The sequence below is a fragment of the Mya arenaria genome, chromosome 9 (assembly GCF_026914265.1).
Source record: "Mya arenaria isolate MELC-2E11 chromosome 9, ASM2691426v1".
In the NCBI taxonomy this organism is placed as follows: Eukaryota; Metazoa; Mollusca; class Bivalvia; order Myida; family Myidae; genus Mya; species Mya arenaria.
Window position 1 is genome coordinate 28,747,780 of NC_069130.1, and position 21,084 is coordinate 28,768,863.

A 21,084-nucleotide genomic window follows, 5' to 3' on the forward strand; every position below is an offset into this window, starting at 1 on the left:
CCCATTTTATTGATATCAATTGTCAAATTACTTGCTCTTTTTCATCCTGTATTCATCATTTGTGTAATGCACCAGCCAATTGTAACCACAGCCCCCCAGGTCCTGGGAATAGTGGAGACTTTGACTTGCAGTCCCGCCAAACCCAGGTAAAATCTCCGCCCTGCGAAGACAAACTGCTGGTAAAATCCCCACCAAATGCCCCTGCACCTCAGGGACATCCTAGGTAAAGGCCCATTCCCCATTATTTTTGGTGCGAAAACAAAACCACCGCAGTTTACTGGGCAATGTGGGTCACCTGGAACGTAAAAACACAGCCCATTTTCCCCCGCTATCCCTGGTATACCCCCGTACCTGGTGGGGCCGTGGTTACAATTGACTGGTGCATAACATATATGATTGTTAAAGTGTAATTTATGGGCGTAATCATGTACTATGAACTGATATTTCACATAGCCTGCTGTTGAAACTTACAAGTAGAAATCAGATCTAGAAACATAGTGAGCTGATTATAAGGAACTTTGTTTTAGTTAACAACATCTTAAATTACTATTTAAATGTGAATTATTTAATGGTGTGCTCATATTTTGAAATATAAACCAGTACCGCTGAAACAGTTGTCTAAAATCTTGTTAAAAATACAGCAGATCAGGAGTGTATCCATTAAACTTCAAGAGCTGTTACGGTAACAGCCATGACATTAACGTAATTGCTAACTTAAAGAAAGTTCTGGACAATCGGCCCACTGTGCTAGTGTGTTAAAGGGCAAGTTTTGTCATTGAGACCTTTACTAATCTCTGTGATGTAATATCTATATATACATTAATGCAATAGAAATAACTTTCAGTATTCTCCAACCTAATTTCATCTTATTAATTGCCCGCAGGTCCCAGGGAGATCCAAGCACTCCCACCGAAGATTGCCCCCACGCCTCTGACCCCACCGTCACTCCTGGGGATGAGGAAGAGCAGGCAGGGGAGGCCATCCATGATGAGAGTAGCCAGGGGAAGTAACTAAACTGGAGGGTAGCAAGTTATTTCAACTGGACAGTAGATTGGAGATTTTTTAAATTGGAGAGTATTCATGGGCAGAAACTCACTTGAAGAATATTCATTGGCAGTAATTCATTTGGAGAATATCCAGAAGGAGTTATTCACTTGAAGAATAGAAGGGAGTAATTCCTGCGACATTATTTCAATAGGAGATTATTCAGAGGCAGAATTTCCACTGGAAAGTATTCAGGGACATCAATTTTATTGGAAAGCCAATGACTTTAACTCAACTCGTGTTTATCCAAGGGCTGCTACTCAGACCTATAGTTATCAAGAGCAACAACTCTGTCAATTAGCTGAAACAAGTACCAGCGTTTTGCAGAATGTCTTGTATTATTTGTATTATTTATTGCACAAGTTGGTGAACACAGTTTATGTTATCATTTCTTTGGAAGTCAGTCAAAGGTAATAAGTGTATCACACAGAATTAAGGAGATGTTAAGCTCAGTACAAACTGAAAACTCTATAACCGTTAGCATTTTTTAACATTTTTTTCTCACATAGCTTTCAAGGAAGTCATTTTGGACTTTGCTTCAAAACGTCTGCTATTTTTAGAAAATTTACGATGGAAAAACTGATGAAATCCTTTTCACTATTGTACAGATAAAAAAAATTTAAGATTTGGTCAAGTTATTAGAGAAGAGTAATAGTTTATTTACCAATTGTATATGAAAAATGCATGCAGGAACTATTCATGAACGCATAATAGTAGCAACAGTTTGTGTACTGAAATTGACATGATGTAAATAAAAATACGCAAGATTTTCCTTTTATCAGACTTTGACAATTTTGTGGTTGAATCTCTTTAGCCTTGTTTGACATAGTTCTGTTTCGAGTATATATGACAGTTTATTTTTCAGCAAAATTGTTGTGTTGTTTGCCTTTATGGTTAAATATTTAAGCCAGTAAAGATACACTTGTGTGATATAAATGAGTTGCCTGCTTTGTTAAAAGATGATGTTTTTCTTCTATATCTTCATTAGTTACAACTTTCTTGCGCCGAACCTGGTTATATGCCGATTTCTTATTAGAGGAGGTCTTGGACTATTCTGTTACAACTGTAAAGCCAGCAAATTTTTTAGGGGATTTTTATCAGCATTTTGAGGGCGTTTTCTAAGAGAAAAAAAAAGAAGAGTTATTAATAGTGTAAAACTTGGAACTTGGCCATAACTTAGAAACCATTAAAGATATTAACATGGAACTTTGTATGCCTATTATCTATGGCAATGTGCACATTTATAGCAAGGCTCATAACTCCGGGTAAAAAATTGTTGAGTTTTGCCCCTTTTTGGTGGATAAAACAACAGATTCATGAGCATTTGAATCCTCCTGCAATGCTCTTGCTATATGTTTGTTTATTTATTTACTTATTGAAAATATATGGAACACTTAAATACTGATGATAATTCCCTAATATTTGCTTTTATTATTGAAGCTGAATTTTTGTCAAATAGAAATTTGGGAGTTACGGGGTGAAAATTAATTTAAATAATTGTTGTTATTTGTTGGCTGGTTGTAGTACATTTATAATTACATCCATCTCTTGTGGGTTTTTTACATTTAACATTCAATTTATGAGGCAAACCAGGGAATGGTGTTAAAGTGAACATCTGTATAAAGCTTCAAAAGTTTTAAACACACTCTTAAAAAAAATATAATTTGCCTAAAAAAATGGTAGGGTCGGCGCATATTTAGTAGTTATAGTTTGGTTAACCAAACTAAATGTATTTTTTTAGGCCTAGTTATAATTAGAAAAAAAGAAAAGAAATATTCAGCATATTCTAATATTGGACCATTTGTTTAAAACTTTGTAAAGGTTAACAATTATTGTTAATACCATAGATGTTTTTAGATAAAACAATCAAGGCATAGCTGAATCAGTTATGTCAATAAATGTAAAAAGTAAGGCTTGTCCATTTTCCAACTTTCAGAGTAGTAAAGTTTTGAAAATTAACAATGGTACATATAGCAACGTTGTTAACTTTGAAAAAGTTCTGAACAATCGGCCCCTTGTGATTGTTAATATATCAAGCTCATTTATAAAATAGGGCATTTGAAATATATATTTTTACTTCAGCATTTGCTATTAAGTTTTGTTTTTGTTAAATAATTTGCATTTGTTACTAATTCTGTAATATGTATATGGTGGAATATTTATTTTCAAAGTTGAATAAAACTGTTTGAACTGTTTGAAAGATTTTATCTGGCAATCTTGTTTAGCAACGTGAAATAAATGTAGAAATTCATTTTTTTTATATTTGATAAAATCACATGTCTTTTTCTAATGATATAAATTAATGACATGATTTATTGATTATTCTTTATTATTATAGATTGTTCGATTTGAATTAATATTTGTTCATTTTGAATTAATGACAGTTCAATTTAAAAGTCTCACTTAACTTCATAGTTATTGTTATTTTGAAAAAAAGATTTTTAATTGTTCCCTTATTTCAATCCTTGTACTGGTTAAATGTTACCCTGTGAAAAAGAAATTAAGTTTGCCAATGCTTGTTAAAATCAGTTTGAAAAAAATCACAAAAACTTCTTAATTAAAAAAATTGGAAAAAAATAAAAAAAAAAAAAATAAAAGTGTCTGAAATGATTGACATATATACATTATTATGCTCTGTGTTTGATGGACTAAACAGTTTTTGTTGCGTTAAGAAATAATTAAAAAAAACAACAACATATGTATGAAAAGGTTAATGACTCTAAAATCCCAGCTACCGAAAAGAAAACATGTGTTAGGAAAACTTATAGTTGAAGTAATCGTTATTATGTCACATATTTATTTTGTCATATTTAACATACATGTATGTATTTATATTTACTGTGTGCTTCTTGGAGAAAACAGAAGAAGCTACAATTTGTTTAAAGCTGCACTCTCATAGATTGACTGTTTTAACAACTTTTGAATTTTCGTCAAGGAATTAGCCAAATTTTGCATAAATGTCTGGAAACAAGTGACATAAGATTGCTTTTAACAGATCAGATGGTAGTCTATCATATTTACGTTTGATTTAAGATGTTTGTAGCTTTAAGTATTACTTACGCTTAAAAAAAAAATGAAAATTTTGGCAGTTTTCCAAACAATTGTTCTTGTTCTATTGACAATTTTCTTTTACTGAATTGAAGACTTCAAAGTCAAAATCATCTCATTTTGGGACAAAAATTTAAAAATATGTCAAAAGTGACAATCTGTGAGAGTGCAGCTTTAAAATAAGTAGAAAATGAGATATCATACCATTTCATTTAATCAGATGAATATAATGAGTTATATTATACAAACTAAATACATTTATTTTTTGTAATATTATGATATAAACTGTTATAAACAATTATCCATTTCATATTGAAACACTTTATGCTCTAAGTCTGTTCTGCCAAGCAAATTACAACTATTGTTTGAATAACTTGCATAGATTATATTTTTTCTCTCTAATTGAAATCAATATGTTCATAGAATGGTGAAATATCCTTATATTTCATTTTTCCATTTCCATTTTTCCTTTTCGTGGTCGCTTTAGTCACAATTTGTTGGAAAATGAATTTTGTGTTTTTTGATAATGATCTATGACATTTTGTTGTATTTGCTTGGTGGCAAAACAAGCCTCTTTTAACTCATCTGTATTTGTAAAAATGATTCAAGGCATTGTGATAGCATTGTTGTTGTCGTCATCTTTGCCAGAACTAAAACAACCTTTAAGCTATTCACATGAAACTTAATACACACGTTGCATGAGGCAATGTGCACATGTGTATCAAGGACCATAACTCTGGCTTTAATCATTGTTAAGTTATGCCCCATTGGGAGTTAACAGACAATCATTCGTATCCATCCACTCGTGGTGTTCTTGTGATTTACCCATTCATATTTTACCCATCAATTTCTGACCAGTTAAGTTCCAATTAACCCAGGATTTATAAGTCATCTCAGGTGTTGTAAGGTATTTGTCAGTGGTTCATTTCAAAGCTGTATGTGCTCCATTGTATTCCTTCATTGATTATAATGTTAGCTAGCTCAGTATTGCATCAAGTAAGCATCATATTTTGCATTATGACAGCTAGGTCAGTATTGCATCAAGCCAGCGTCATATTTTGCATTATGACAGCTTGGTCAGTATTGCATCAAGCCAGCATCATGATCTGTATAAAAATAACAGCTAGCTCAGTATTGCATCAAGCAAGCATTTATTCTGCGTAACAATGACAGTAAGCTCTGTATTGCATCTAGCCGGCATCATGTTCTGCGTTATAATGACAGCTAGGTCAGTATTGCATTGAGCCAGCATCATATTTTGCATTACAATGACAGCTCAGTATTGCATCAAGCCAGCATCATATTCTGCATTACAATGACAGCTAGCTCAGTATTGCATCAAGCAAGGGTCATATTTTGCATTATAGTGACAGCTAGCTCAGTATTGCATCAAGCCAGCATCATATTCTGCATTACAATGACAGCTAGCTCAGTATTGCATCAAGCAAGGGTCATATTTTGCATTATGACAGCTAGCTCAGTATTGCATCAAGCAAGCATATATTCTGCATTACAATGACAGCTAGCTCAGTATTGCATCTAGCCAGTATCATGTCCTGCATTACAATGACAGCTAGCACAGTATTGCACCAAGCAAGCATATATTCTTTATTTAAATAATAGCTAGCTCAGTATTGCATCAAGCAAGCATCAAATTCTGCATTACAATGACAGCTAGGTCAGTATTGCATCAAGCCAGCATCATATTCTGCATTACAATGACAGCTAGCTCAGTATTGCATCAAGCAAGCATCAAATTCTGAATTACAATGACAGCTAGCTCAGTATTGCATCAAGCAAGCATCAAATTCTGCATTACAATGACTGCTAGCTCAGTATTGCATCTAGCCAGTATCATGTCCTGCATTACATTGACAGCTAGCACAGTATTGCGCCAAGCAAGCGTATATTCTTTATTTAAATAATAGCTAGCTTAGTATTGCATCAAGCAAGCATCAAATTCTGCATTATAATGACAGCTAACTCAGTATTGCATCAAGCCACCATCAAATTCTTCATCCTATTATATGCTTTCATTGTTTGTACTTAAGTGTGCTGTTTCTAACATGGCTTCCTTTAGGACTGAAATTGATTTTGTTCCAACATCAGTTGAATTGTTTCAGTTACTGATTGAATATGAAATTTAAAAAAGAAATATCCTCTTCAAATTTGTATGTATATAGCTGTTGAACTCTTATTTTTAACAAATTGGAAAGATTTCTATGCAATAGTTTCTGATGGAATAAATTTTTGTTATTTTAAAAAAAAATAATAACTTGATATACTGGACAGTTTCAGATGGAATTAATGGTAAAGAAATATTTGATGTCCCAAACTTTAAGGTTGTTTACCGGTTGAGATTTTTTACTTAGTAAAGTCCCAATGCTAGCACACACACACACACACACACACACACACACACACACACCGTCTGTCCCCTCTACCCACCTACACCTACCTATCTGTCCCGGGTAGTAGTAGTGGCACTTATTTCATGTTGCAAAATAAGTAACTAAATTAGTAACTTTTTCCAAATAATAGTTCATCATGGCTGGGATAGTTTATCTCTTCTAAATGTCTCAAAAATGTTCTCAAATTGTTTGAATTAATGAAGGGACTTTTGAAGTTTTGAAATGAAATTGGTGCAAAGTTTAATTTATTAAGGCCACTGAACTAAATATATTCCTGTCATGCTTAATTATTTTCAATAGGTAGGAAAGACCATCATTGTCTCATATATATTTGACATTAAGTACAATTTATCAAATCAAGTGTTGTGAATTTGTTGAAAATTGATTTTGTTACAATTTGCGCTTATACTATTGCAAGTAAATAACTTTACTGTAGATTGTTTTAATTTTGTTAAGGTTTAATTTTGATGAATTTTTGCATTACAATCCGGTCACTTATAAAAATGGGTGTCAAAATATTAATTATAAAGTTTTAATTTTTGTATTAATGATAATATAATGATGTTACAAATTCTAACCCAAGATGAAAGGTGTTGTTGTTGTGTTTTTAAAAAGAGCAAAAATTGGACCTTGCAAAATAAAAATATTCTACAGTTTAATGTTTTACTACATTTATTACATATGCATGTTTTGATGTAAGAATTCAATGACAGCCCTGTGTTTTTGTTGTTATTTTTGTACCAAATTTTTCCTATTATTATTGTTTTTTGTACATAAAATGAAATTAATTTATTGTTACATTGTTTGTTAGTATTTTACAATGAACTTGTTTTACATATCTTGGAAATTATTTAAGATATTTAAATGGTGTTATGGTATATCAGAGATCTTTCATTAATGTTTTTGTTTCTTTGCTAGAACAGAAATGACATATTGTGAGCTTAAAATTACACAAGCTAAAATACTTTTTTAAATTCTTGGGAAACACTGGCCCCAATTTAACGAAATGTCTTTGTTACAAGTTTTAGTCTCATATTTATTTTAGCCAAATTTCTTGCTCAAAAGTGATTTTATAAACAAAAAAATAGTTAATCATGATTATTCTGTAAATTATTTCCTTTTTAAAAGTGTCAAAGCTTATTGGAAAAAGAAAATTATATATTGGCCTTATTGTACAGAACATAATTAAAGTTAACAATGCGATTAACATTATTGTTACTTTTAAAGTCAAATATGATGTGCTTATATATTTCAATAATACAAGTACAGTGGAAACTCACTAAACCTGATCTCCACAAAAACGGAATCCTCGGGATACCAGACTTTTTTCAGAGTCCCGGTTTTCCCCTTCTATTTTCAATGTAAAAAAATCCCTACAAAACCGGAATTCCAGATACCGGACAAAAAATTGAGAAAATTTGTTAGTTGTCAACATAATTTTACCTCACAAAACCGGACGTTTATTTGTTCAAACATGTCAAAATAATTTTGTGTATTAGGAATTCGCGAATCGCGTGTCACTTTGTTTTTACAGCCGGTGCGTCGTTAAATATTACACCTGTGATGTTGTGTTAACTCGATAATCGATAATGATGATTGCGCTGTGGATTGACTGTCGCACGATAATCAAACTTGTGAAAAAAAAAATTGATTGAAACATTAATTTGTTTGTTGCAGAAAATAAAGAACTGAAGTGAAGTCAAACACCGTTTATTCGCTCATACCATACACATGGCAAATGAGGTCATATACAAAACATATATACATACATGGCGGCAGATACATTGTAAATTTCTAACTACAATTTATATGATACCCAACTAGAAACGGTTATTTAGTGATCATTTTGAAGGGTTCTTTTATCTAAAGGCTTCTATGATTGAATCAAATTAGAGCGGTGCGTTAATTAAACTATCAAACATACTAAACAAACATTAAATTACACGAGTTGTTTTATTTCAAGACTTGGAAAAAAGATGATTATAAAAGCAGAAATGTTTAATTATGCTTATCACTTTTGCAAGTGCTTTAATCATGTCTCAACCTCCGTCTAAACGTCAGAGAATTGGACTGTCCCTAGAGGACAAAAGCCTTTAAAGATTAACTCAGTTAATATTTTGAGTAAACTTACTCCGTACATCAAATCCTCACTTAACCGGAATCATCACTAAACCGGAAATTTTGCCCAGTCCGGACCTTGTCCGGTTTAGTGAGTTTCCACTGTACAATTAAAACAATTCTCAAATCTTGTAGGAATAAAGCTGAACATGAGTGTATTCGAGAAAATTCCTGATCATTTATTTGAAAGTTAACATCGATGACGTTAACAACATTGTAAACCTTAACCAAGATCTAAACAATTGGCCAATATTTACCAAAACTAAAATAGGGAGCTTGGCTTGATTGTGTTTTAAGGGGCTTAAAAGATTGTTCGAGAAATTGGGGCATAATGTTTTCTGTTTCTTCGTCATATAAATCATCCTTTATACTTGGCATTCTTTACATATTTATTCTTTAAAGAGTTATTTTTTTCTTCAATAATATAATATATAGCTTTAGAATATTGCTTACTTACAAATTTTTACATAATTATTCTAGTCTTTGTACACTGCTAGCTATAATTATTACCTATTTGTAATTAGACATACTTTGAATTATTACCTATTTGTAATTAGACATACTTTGTGATACTCAGAATTTAATGATCACATTAGCAATGCTGAAATCAACACTCGTATTAATATATAAAGAGTATTTGAATTCTAAAAGTATTGACACTTCATAGCCTACAAATTTAGTATGTTAAATGATTAGCCATTGTCTAAGAACATGCTTATTGCATAAAGCAGAGTTTTGTTTTATGTCAATGCTGCAATTAAATTATTTGGTATTTAGAAAATGTTCGATTTCAAATGGAATTCAAATTATTATGGAAACCAATAGTTAAAGGCATAGTTCCCTGTATCAAGAATGCAGACAGTTTCATGGATAAGCTTATTTTCTTCTATCACTGATCCAAATATTGGAGGCTCTTATATTTGATTTATCTAGTAACCTTTTATTAGGTAATGGTCACAGCTTTTAGCCAATGACTTTCAAACAAGTTTGAATAATTTTATGTAAAAAAAACACAAAAAAATCAGGGCCTCACTGAAGTGTGTTGCAATTATAATCATGGAACTTGTGTATCTAACAGTGAAAGCTATTTATACATTTATTAATTAAATATAGAAGGTCACCCAACATCAGGGAGCTTTGCCTTTAAGATATTAATTTTAGTTAAAGCTGGTCACTAATTTGTCGCAAAATACTAAGCTCCTTATCACAGTATCAAGCTAAGCACAAGATTTTTTTTAGGTATAATTTGTTTAATATTCTTGTGTTTTTTTTTAAGAAGCACTGGCTTTTAAAGGAATTTATCTTTATAATTATCCTGATAAACTTTTTTTTTAATTTGTAACATTAAGTATAAGTAATTTGCTGAATGAAATAAGAGACTTAGAATTGTGAGGCTTAAGTGCAATAACTCGATAACTGTATATAGAAATAGAAGCAGATATTGAGTTATTGCATAAAGTGGACGATTTGATGTAAATTTTTATATCATCGATTGCAAATGGAAATATCAATAAGGGCTCAATAAGGGCCCTAGTGCAATAACTCAATAACTGCATATAAAAATAGAAGCAGATATTGAGTTCTTGCACTTAGGTGAAGCAAATGCTATTTTTGAACATTCATTATCTTCTGTGGTTAGCCATGTTTGTCTTGGATTTTCGCCATTGCTTTTTGACCACCCCTCTCATTTATAATTGAAGGCACTGTTTGTTAACCTCTGACTTCTTACAATTTGTCTTTTCTCCTTCCACGTATTTTATTCTTGCTATTGTGATAAGTTTTTGTTTCTTTTTTACTTACAAATTTGTCAAAAATAAACTTTTTCGAAATTGACGCTGTGTTTGTTGTTTTAGAATGTCAAGTACATGCTTTTCTAGCAATGTTATATATGAAAATAAATGATAAAAGGTCTGAAAAGATCATTACAACTGCTTATTATACAATATATAATAGGCTTTAAAAGAACCCATTGCATTTAAAACAATTGAGAAAATGATTGTGATGTTGATGACCAGTGTTGTGGTAATTAATGAACATGCGAAGGGGAATCAAACTTCAACAAAACTGTCTGCCATCTTTCATAGCCCATGTCTGAGAACACAAGATTCGGACCAAAAATTGACAGTCAAAATTATACAAATGGAATGTTTTGTTCAGCTCCCACAGTTGTTAAGAAACTTAAAGGGGAAACCAATTACCCAGCTTTTCAACAGGAATTTTTACTTATTTGTTCAAAAAATTTAACGTATTTTAAATAGCAATAATTTTCACTATCATTTATGTATAAAATTATAGAAGTAAAATATATAGAAGAAAATTATTTTTTAAATGTAGATTTGAATCTAAACTGAGAGTGAAATGATACTATGTTAATTTAGTGATCATTGATCAACCATCATGTAGTATAAGGAATTCTGCCTTCATAATCATCAATGTGTGAATCTTGAATATTTTGACCCTATCGTTTGATACATCTGATTTCATCCGAAGTACTGAACAAATAGTATAATACAAACCATACAATCATGAGGTAGTTTTGGTAATTTATTTTACATGTAAGTAATCAGTAAGTAAATTAACCTTTGAAATGATACCTGGAAAATCACATGGCATCAAAATCTAATTATATGATTGATGTAGCTATTACAAGGACTTATTTTTGGGTGAGATTTCTTAATAGTAACCATACATCTATTTGACAGAATTATGAGGGACAATTTAGAAAAAACATTGTAATTTTACTAGGCTATCAAAGTTGTTAAAAGTAACCAGATGTGTGATTTATCAGCCCAAAAATCTCAGACAGCCATTGACCCATGGAATGTAAAAACCAGTCTGACCGCCTCGGGCCGTTTCACGGGTCATTGTTTTACATGTATATCAAGTATTACAATCTACCCTTATAATAGCGAAGTACAAAAATCTAAAATGGTGGATGGCTAAATCTTGATGTATTCCTGTTATATATATTTATGTATAATGTATATATAGAGAGAGTGTTCACGTTATGTTTCATCTGACATAACATTAATATAAAATAATGCAAAATCTTATATAAAGTGGAAAATAATGAAATCTTAGTTAATACGATGGGATTTTACGTAAAACCAAATTTACCATGAAATGTTAAGAGGAAGGTCTATTTTCATAAATCAAAGGATATGAATTGTAAAAGAAGACAGAAATCAGAATACCATATCTTTTGATGTAAATTGGATCATCCATTATAAAAAAAAGAAGATTGTAATCCAGAAATATTGGAGAGTTATTTATAAAAGTGGACATTCTAAATAAAAATTATACAAATGAAAGAAATGGGGAAAGAAGAAATTTGATATTCTTGTGATGGACATTTAATGTAGCTATTTTGTGTACAATGTTGAATATCAAAGGAAATCTTCAAATGATATCCTGGAGTTTAGGGCTATTTTTAGATATTATGACTGTTAACTTTAACAATTGTTTAAAAATGTTTAAATCATCCAATAGTATTAGAAATAATAAGAACAAGAAGAAGATAATTATTATTTTTTATAGTCATAGTTGAAATTAAATAGTATAGCAATAAAACTGGGTAAAGATATATCATTACAATTAATAATAATTGAATTATTGTTACAATGAACAAGACATATGGTAAGTATTCCATAGCTAAATGCTTAAATTACAATTTTAGAACTACATCTTTTTAGCCATTTGTCAAATCAAAAAAGTTAGGGTTTTGTCGTTGCCTGGTTTTTTAAGCCAACTGCATCATCCTGCAAAAAACATAACTTTGGCTAATTTTTAACTGAAAAGAATGTTCAAACTAATTATATTCAACTGAAACTTGGTACACAGTCATTTTGGACATGTTTTTAGGCCAACAAGGCCAACAAGTTTGGTTATTCTGATTGTTGAGTCCCTTTTCAACTGACACCCCCCACTAATGAGCATAAGCATTTTATCCATGCGGCCAATGTTTTAGCTCAGATTTTTTTTTGTGTTGCTTTAATTTCTACTTTCAGTTCACAAGAGCATGATGGAATATCCTCACTGATGGCTGCCTGAAATGGCTTCATGCAGATGTTAGCAAGGACATCATGGACAAGCGAACAAAATAGGTGGAGAGAGGAATTTACCTGCAGAGCCATAGCACCAGAAATCCAGAACTGAAGTTCTGTTATTATGAAGAGAACTTTTTCGCAAACAAACACAAATTTAAAAAGAGAAACTCAAAAGGAAAATGATCAGATCTTATGATGTTTGAGCAATGGTGAACCATTTTTTGTTTGTGAGCTAATTAAAGAATTATTTTATTCATAAAAAAACTTCTTTCCAGTGACCAATACAGAATGTTGAGACAACAGCATAACAAACACCAATGTAAATAATGGCATCTTTTTCTGCAAATTTTCAGGTTTTTTATTTGACCTACTGATATAGATACAGAGAAGAAAACTGGAATGCAGGATCTTGGCCTTTGTTATGAACATACGTGACAGTCACTAAATTCCTTTTATTTCAGACCATAACCATTTATGTTTCAGTTTTATTTCTTTTATTTTCAAGCATAATGGTTCTTTATTTTCAGAACTTAAGCCCTATAAGTTACACTGTTTAACTTTGTATTGTTTTGTTTCATCCACATTTCACATCTAGGCACGGAGACGCCAGTGTACAGTCAGCTGCTGACTACAGCGATGTGCAACCATAAACAGACCATAGGAAGCAGCAATGACGTCTTCTGTCCTGGATGTATGTAACAATGGTTTCATTCTTGGGACATATTCACAAAATATCTTAGTAAAGTATTCCAGCCAGCCCCTTTTTTGTACAAACTGAAATATAAAACCTACTATGATGTGGGTGACACATTAATTTAGTCTATCTGTATGTATAATTCAATCTGTTTCCTCAAGTAGATTTTTAATTTTAGGAAACCATGTTCTGTAATTTTCTATAGTTCTCATAGAAATTTACTTGGTTTGTGTTAGGAGTGTATTATAGTTGTCCTTCATTGACAACTCTGTGCTCTATGACATTAGATGTGGAAGCCGCGCCAACGCCCTATGAAGGACTGAAGATGGAGAAGTTGACTGCCATGGCCAATGTGATGTGTTCCCACTGTCAAACAACAGACCTTGTGTGTACACAGCTATTCTGTGAGTAATTTAATGTTTAGTTTTTCCCCAACAATTTCACATGGCCATTCATATGGCATGTACATGTATGATAAGTTTTCATGGCCAAACAAGTGACCTTGTCTGCACACAACTGTTTAGCGAGAAAAGTTATATATTTCAGGGGTTCTAAAATTCAGGATTAATCAAAATGCAGGATTAAGAGCTTTTAAATTCAGATAATTTATTGTACAGATTGGTTCTTGCTCATACATTTGCATCAAAATCAGTAGGAAGCACCTTGATAAAAGATTAATATAAATGACTTTGGATCCAATTTCGAAAGGGGCTTAACCTGCTTGACTAAGCTCTTTGACTTAAAGCTGTGTTGGGCATGAATCCCTCATACTCGAACAGACTCTTGCAGAGGGTGGATCCAGGAATTGACGTCAGAGGAGGCGTACCTTTACGGAACAACCTTTTGACATGCACCCCTTCCTCAGATTTGAAATATAAATAGTTTAGAATGTTGGCATGGCTTTTGTAACAATTTCTAGTCCAATGTGGTGAGCATATTTTATTACTGTTTTCACCGATACTGACATAAATAGTAAACTGGGACGTTTTTAGGGGGGGGGAGGGGGGCGCACACTGGATGCACTCCACTGGATCCACTAGTGTCTTGGCTATTGTTCAGGATTGACAATTGTCAGCTGTTAGAACACCTGGTATTATATTAAAGGATATTGAGTTGTATATACTGAATATTGTTTAAATTTCGTGAATGTTTAATTTCAAATATTTTTTGGCAAATTGATTCTTTTACTAATGTAACGCCTAAAGAGATATTCATTTTACCATTGCTTTCTGTCAATTAAAGATGGTGTGGTTCAGACGTCACGAAGAGAGCCTTAAAGCATTCTTCAGTACCGTATGATATTTGTACAAAAACATTTACATACTGATCAATAGAGAGTTGATCCAACTTCTCCATTTATTAACCAGGTGCCCCTGACCAGCTGATGGTGGATATTACCATGGCAATACTGGAGATGTTCTGTATCTCCATGGAAACACTTTTCCCAGAATGCCACACGGAGTACTGTGAGTAACTAATGGCATTGTACAAAGTATCTTGACTGTTTTTCAAAGAGGAATTATCATAGTCCTGATGTTGTCATAATCCTGCAAAAACTTGGCCATAACTCTAAAACCATTTACGATATTTTAATGAAAGCTGGTTAACATGTTGCAAGAGACACTATACATATTAATATCAAGGCCCATAACTCTGCTTTAACAATGTGGAATTATGTTCCTTGTTAAACAGAAAAAAGACAAGCATTCAAGTTAAATGCTCCACAAAGCTCTTGTTTTGAACTTCAGTGGAAACCCGTTGGCTTGATATCCAAGGTACCAGACAAAATACTTTGAACCTCGCGAATATCGAGCCAAGGGGAAATGCTTACATAGGGAAAAACAAATTTGTCTTTTATATCAAATTCGGACCAACGAGGAAATTAAGGCAAGCGATATCAAGCCAGCGGGTTTTGACTGTATATTAAGTATCATGCTGTCATCCTTAGAATTATCGCAACAGTCATTTCAGTTCTTGTGTTATGTAATTGTTAAGTTATTCCTACCATATCAACATCTTAAATGCACATCTTGGGTGTCATAAACACTTTGAATGAGGTTTATGTTTTCTAGCATATTTTGTTTATGAAAATTGTTCCTAAAATTTTGTTTTTAAAAATTCAATTGTGGCTTTTACCTACTCCAGGCGAGAGTGCTGTTAAAAGGAGAGCTGCTGATTTTCAAACAACTGAAACAGCAAGTGTCATTGGAGGATGTTACCCAACTCTTGAATGGTCAGGAGTTTATGGAATGGACCAATGGTGTTTGACCAACTGCAAGTCTGGAACCAATGATGACTCATGTCCAATAACACATTGTGTATGTCAAACTGGGACAACAGGTAAACTATTTTATAAAGAAAATGTAGAGACGGATATTGTTTTAAAGAACACATCTTGATACAATAGGGCTATAATTAGTACTGTGTTTTGATCTAGGATTCACACAAGCCGAGCGAAATCAAAATCTGAAGAAAAGCCAGAAATACGTGAGAGTTGAGTACAACCTTGTGATAACCATAAACACTTTTTTATAAGCATAACTGACTAATGAAGACATGTTGTATCCTAATAAATTACATTTTGAAAATGAACTCAATAATTTTGTTCTTTAATGTCTTGTAACTTCGCACAATAATAATCCCATGGGCAGCGTGTGTTGTGATGTCACACCGCTATGGCCACGCCCCACCCCTCATCAATAATAACCAAAAAGGCAAACATATTCCAAGGCTTATAAATAAAGGTGGGGAGATCTGTAACTAGTACTAAATCACAAGAATTTTTTTTAAACTATTGCGATTTAGTACTTGTTACAAGCCTGGAAATATTTTGGGCATTTTTGGTAACTGATTGGGTGGATGGGTTGGGGGGGGGAATGTGTGTGGCATAACAAGGCACCTAGATGTTCACCCTGTGAAAATAACTGTTAAGGTCTGTCACATCAGCAGAGATGAACGGCTGTATTGCAGTATGTAGAATAGGGACGATATGTTACAATTGGTTTTAGATTGATGATGAGTATATAATAAATCGTGATATTTCTCTAGCATTTTACGATATCGATTACCATTTGTGACATGCTACGCCATGTCTCTGGATAGTTACAAATTACATAGTTTTTTGGTATTATACACATGTATAATATAACATAATTCTATTGTATGTATAGGGGTTTCTCTTGATTTGTTTACTCTGTAAATTATCTATTGCTAATATCAATAAAATCGAAACCCATTTGCTCGATATCCCAGGAACAGCCAAAATTATTTGAGCCGTGAAAATATCGAGCCGAGTGGGAATGTTTACATAGAGTAAACTAAAATTGGTCCTTTACATCAAGTTCGAGCAAACAAGGAATCAAGCCAAGCAATATCAAGACAACGGGTCTCCACTGTCGATTGTATATAGGTAAAAAATCGAGAGAAACCCCTGTGATTGTATGATGTGTATTTGTTACACATGTGTTATTGTACGTTTTGCAGATGGTACTGCCACAGACCCCACAGGTGCCACAGGGGCTGGTCTTGGTGACACATGTCTAAGCTGGGAGGCGTCCTCCATCTACAGAGCAGTGGCAGGTACAGTGATTATGACAAACTGTGGCCAAATTGACATGACCATGTGAAACATAATTATCATCACTTGCAGATTCGTGGGGGTGGGAGCATTAGGTTGTAAAATACTCTAATTTATTATACACTACTGTCATAGTAGTAATCCACTGCATAGACACAGTTTATTGAGATATTAATCAATAACAACTAAAAACATAAATTAAAAAATGAAAATGGAGTCAGACATTATTACCTAGTTGAATATTTTGAATAATACATTAAATGTCAATTCTAACTGCATTAACCTGAGCCATTGTGTGTTTTTGTTTAGGAATGGATGCTTGGTGTGAGAGTGTTTGTAGCCAAGGAGGGAGCTGTCCATCCACTCACTGCGCGTGCGCTGAAACACTACAGAAAACCACAACAACAGAACCTACCACAACAACAGCAGCACCAACAACAACCTTTACAAGTAAAACAACAACAGTGACACCGGCCACAACGACATCGGCCTCTACAGCATCATCAACAACAGCACCCGCATCATCGTCATCATCAACGACTTCCACTACAACAGCAGCCACTACAACAGCAGCCACTACAACAGCAGCTACTACAACAGCAGCCACAACAACACCTACAACTACAGAATCTACAACTGCTTCACCACCATCTTCAACGGAATCGTCAACAGAATCATCAACAACATCATCATCTAGCACAATAACATCAACAACTAGCACAGGAGCTCAAACAAGCACCAGACCCTTGTCAACGACAGCGGAAACTCTTACAACACTACCACCATCAACCACTGTAACAATAGCAACAACTACAGAACAATCACAAGCTAATATAACAGGTAATTGAACTTTTAGGAGGTCAGTGTTAAGTAATGTGGATATTATGGCCCTTAGCAGATATGGCTTAGAATGGCAGATCATATGGCCCAGATTGCAAATGATAGTTTTAAGTTTAACCCTTAGGCTGCTGATGGCGATTTTAAAGGCTTTCCAAACAGCTTGGAACCAGACCAGACGCCGAGTAACTCGAGATTGAAAGAAATTTAGAATAAACCAGACAACATTTTTGAGCAGACGACAATTTTCCCAGCATGCAAAGAGTTAAAAGAAGATGAAGACCTGTATAGATAGACTGGGCATTTGATATGATCAAGGTTGGTATATGACAGTTTATAGACGCCAATCAGGGCTGTAAGGCCAGCAGATCTCGGCCGAATGCTCTTTTATTCTAGGCCGTGTGGTCTTTCAATTTAAGCCAAATCATATTTCAAACTGGGCTGTATGGTCGGTCAATCCTGATCCCAACTTTTTTACCACTTTGGCAATTGGCCATATCCTTAGCTATTTAATATAAATATAGGTAATTGTAGAATACACAAATTGTTTTCAATGGAAAAATTCTCCACATTTAAGTGAAAAAATATATATCCTTAGAATGCTTAGACATGTTTTTATTATATATGCATGCACTTGTCTGTGTTTGATTCTTGAAATTACAATGCATTGTCTGTCTGTGACTAGCAATTATGTATACAACAACTTAATGGTTACAACAACAATTCCTAAAAAAATGAAGTTGTAGTAAAATTTCTATTTAGTTAAATACTGTGCTGCAGTAATTTTCTGATATACCCATTTTGTAGAAAATGGAATGGTTCGACAATTTGGATCCAAAGTTTATTAAATACATTTTAGCTTAATACTACAATTTAGTAGTAATTTTCAGATTGAGTACAGAAATGATTTTCAAACATAAAATTATTCAACAACCCTGTATATTTCTCTCATTGGGAACAAACCTGTGATTGTGAAACTACATATTTTTTCTACGTATTACAGATGGGAGTTCGGAGGGGGTGGTGCATGCTGTGATGTGTGACCACGCCCAGTCACTGGGTCAGAACATTCTTACCAACAAACATTGTCCATATGCGGGTGAGTCCTCAATATAGATGGAGATTTCAGGTGACTTAAACCTTGGCCATTATTTCAAACCTGTTCAAAATATTCAAAAGGAAATTTGTACCTCAACATGTTGCCAGAGGCATAACAAAAAATTGCTTAGCAAGACCCCTTACTCAAGTCTTAATCATTGTTATGCTATGCCCCATTATTGACTGAATTTGTGTTTGCTCTGAATGCTTGTCTTATAATATGCAGTAGATTAATTATTTCTTCTTTTGTAGGTGAATACATGTTCTGAATGACACAGTTGTGATTTATATTTTCAGAGGTACCAGCAACATCAGGTTATACAGGCGATATCATAGGTAGGTGTCTTAAAGTTACCTGCTTTGTGCAAAAAAGTCAAAATTTTGGTATTTTCGTAAACATAGTGTCTTTGTCATCGGCAGGGGCAGGAGGCAAAACCTTCAACCTTGGCAAAAACTTGAAAACCATTGAAGAATTATTCAATTGAAACAAGTTCCACAACTCTGTTTTTAGTAATTATCGGTTATAACCCTTGTCTAACTGAGAAAAAACATCAACATCATTTGGTGTTCATTCTGTGGCTCATATTTTTCACTTGTTGCTGGACTCATTTATTCTTTGGAATAGGTTGGTTGCTGTTTATGGAGCCAGTAAATTAAGTGAACTTCCTGTAATTTTCCCCACAGCTAATAAAACCACATTCCTCCACAACATTTTGCTAACAAGTTTGATTTAGAAAGTGTTGTAAAAATATTATGTCGCAAATTGCAAATAATTGCAAATTAAGTTTTTATGAAAGAAAGATACTTGGTTTCAATTCACATGTTTTTTTTTTACAGGGCAGGTGCTTGGTTTCGCTCCGAAGGTGTTATGCAGTTTTGCCTCGGCATCAAGACCCTCCAAACAGTGTTCTCACATGTTCTGTACGTTTGGTTTAGAATTAACATGATAAACCCTACAACAAGCATACTTAACTGAACCAAACTTTTGTGCATCAGATGCCAATCATTTCTTTGAGCATTGATATATGTGAACATTAATATCTTTGAGCATTGATATCTGCAAGCATTGGTATATCTGAGCGTTGTTATCTGTGAGCATTGGTACATGTGAGCATTGATATCTGTGAGCATTGATATCTATGAGCATTGGTATCTGTGAGCATTGATATCTTTGAGTATTGGTACAGGTGAGCATTGATATCTGTGAGCATTGGTACATGTGAGCATTGATATCTTTGAGCATTGGTATCTGTGAGCATTGATATATGTGAGCATTGATATATGTGAGCATCAATATATGTGAGCATAGACAATTATATACCGCTTTTGCCATTTAACTTTGAATTTTGATTATATCCAAATGTGTGTACATTCCAGGTGGTGAAAGCCCACTGGCTGTTGGGATGATACAGGCCAGTCTATGTCGGGTGTGTGCGGACTTCAGCCAGATCCTGGGACCAGACTGTGCAGCAGCTTATTGCTAACATTTTACATAAGAGAACACTGGGGCTATCTTATCAATGTGTGAACCACAAAATATTTTAAGATCATGAAATTCAGTTTAATACTATGTCAGTGTTACGAAGAAAGCTGAAAGTTTTGCTTGAAAACTAATTAAACACTGTTTGAACTCACAAATACAACTTAATGCCTTTGAGAATAAGTCATAAATTATAGACAATATTGATTCGAATAAGCGATTGTACAATGATGGCCCCACTACTCGCACTTGCTGAAATACTTTACCACATGACTACTTATTGTATTCTAAATACAGGAGCCATATTTATTATAAATCTCACTCTTATCCTTAGTGATGTACCTCAGTGGCTTAAAGGCCGGGGTAATAGTATAAAAGGCAGACAGTCAGAAAAATGGCCACTTGATTTGACCTCACAGAGCTGTCTGCTAGTACAGATTGCCAGTACATTTGTTCAAATATACAAATAATTAACAAACAAAAAAAGCTAAAATATGCAAGATGGTTTATTAAATGTATCAAAAACATATATTGTGAATTTCAAGTCTCTCAAACAGTTATAAATACCACTTTCAAATATTTTTTTACAACTGTCAAACAAATTCAAATTTCCCAGCAATGTTGATTGACAGATCTTGAAAGTTCATGACCCTTTAACAGCCAACTGAATTTCTCTACCAATTCCTGCTTACTACAGGTTCACTATCATAGTATGAGGTTGTAACTGATAT

At 33.4% G+C, this 21,084-nt stretch overlaps 2 protein-coding genes across 5 annotated transcripts in view; both read left to right on the forward strand.

Annotated features, from left to right (window-relative positions):
* LOC128246718 (calmodulin-binding transcription activator 2-like) overlaps positions 1 to 10,454 on the forward strand; it is a 62,845-nt gene extending 52,391 nt beyond the window's left edge. For 3 of the 4 annotated variants that reach the window (XM_052965091.1, XM_052965093.1, XM_052965092.1), the window contains one exon: positions 884 to 10,454. In XM_052965091.1, the coding sequence (XP_052821051.1) occupies positions 884 to 1,010 (127 nt within the window). In that variant the 3' untranslated portion in view covers positions 1,011 to 10,454. The remainder of the gene's footprint in view (positions 1 to 883) is intronic. The other variant, XM_052965094.1, reaches the window with a different exon arrangement.
* A 3,204-nt stretch (positions 10,455 to 13,658) lies between these two features.
* Positions 13,659 to 21,016, forward strand: LOC128202756 (integumentary mucin C.1-like). Its single transcript, XM_052903880.1, has 9 exons — positions 13,659 to 13,765; positions 14,729 to 14,827; positions 15,507 to 15,701; positions 16,845 to 16,940; positions 17,248 to 17,778; positions 18,779 to 18,874; positions 19,171 to 19,209; positions 19,711 to 19,794; positions 20,251 to 21,016. The coding sequence occupies exons 1-9, from the start codon at positions 13,687 to 13,689 to the stop codon at positions 20,355 to 20,357; spliced, it is 1,326 nt and encodes a 441-aa protein (XP_052759840.1). The 5' UTR covers positions 13,659 to 13,686; the 3' UTR covers positions 20,358 to 21,016.
* The last annotated feature ends 68 nt before the right edge of the window (positions 21,017 to 21,084 follow it).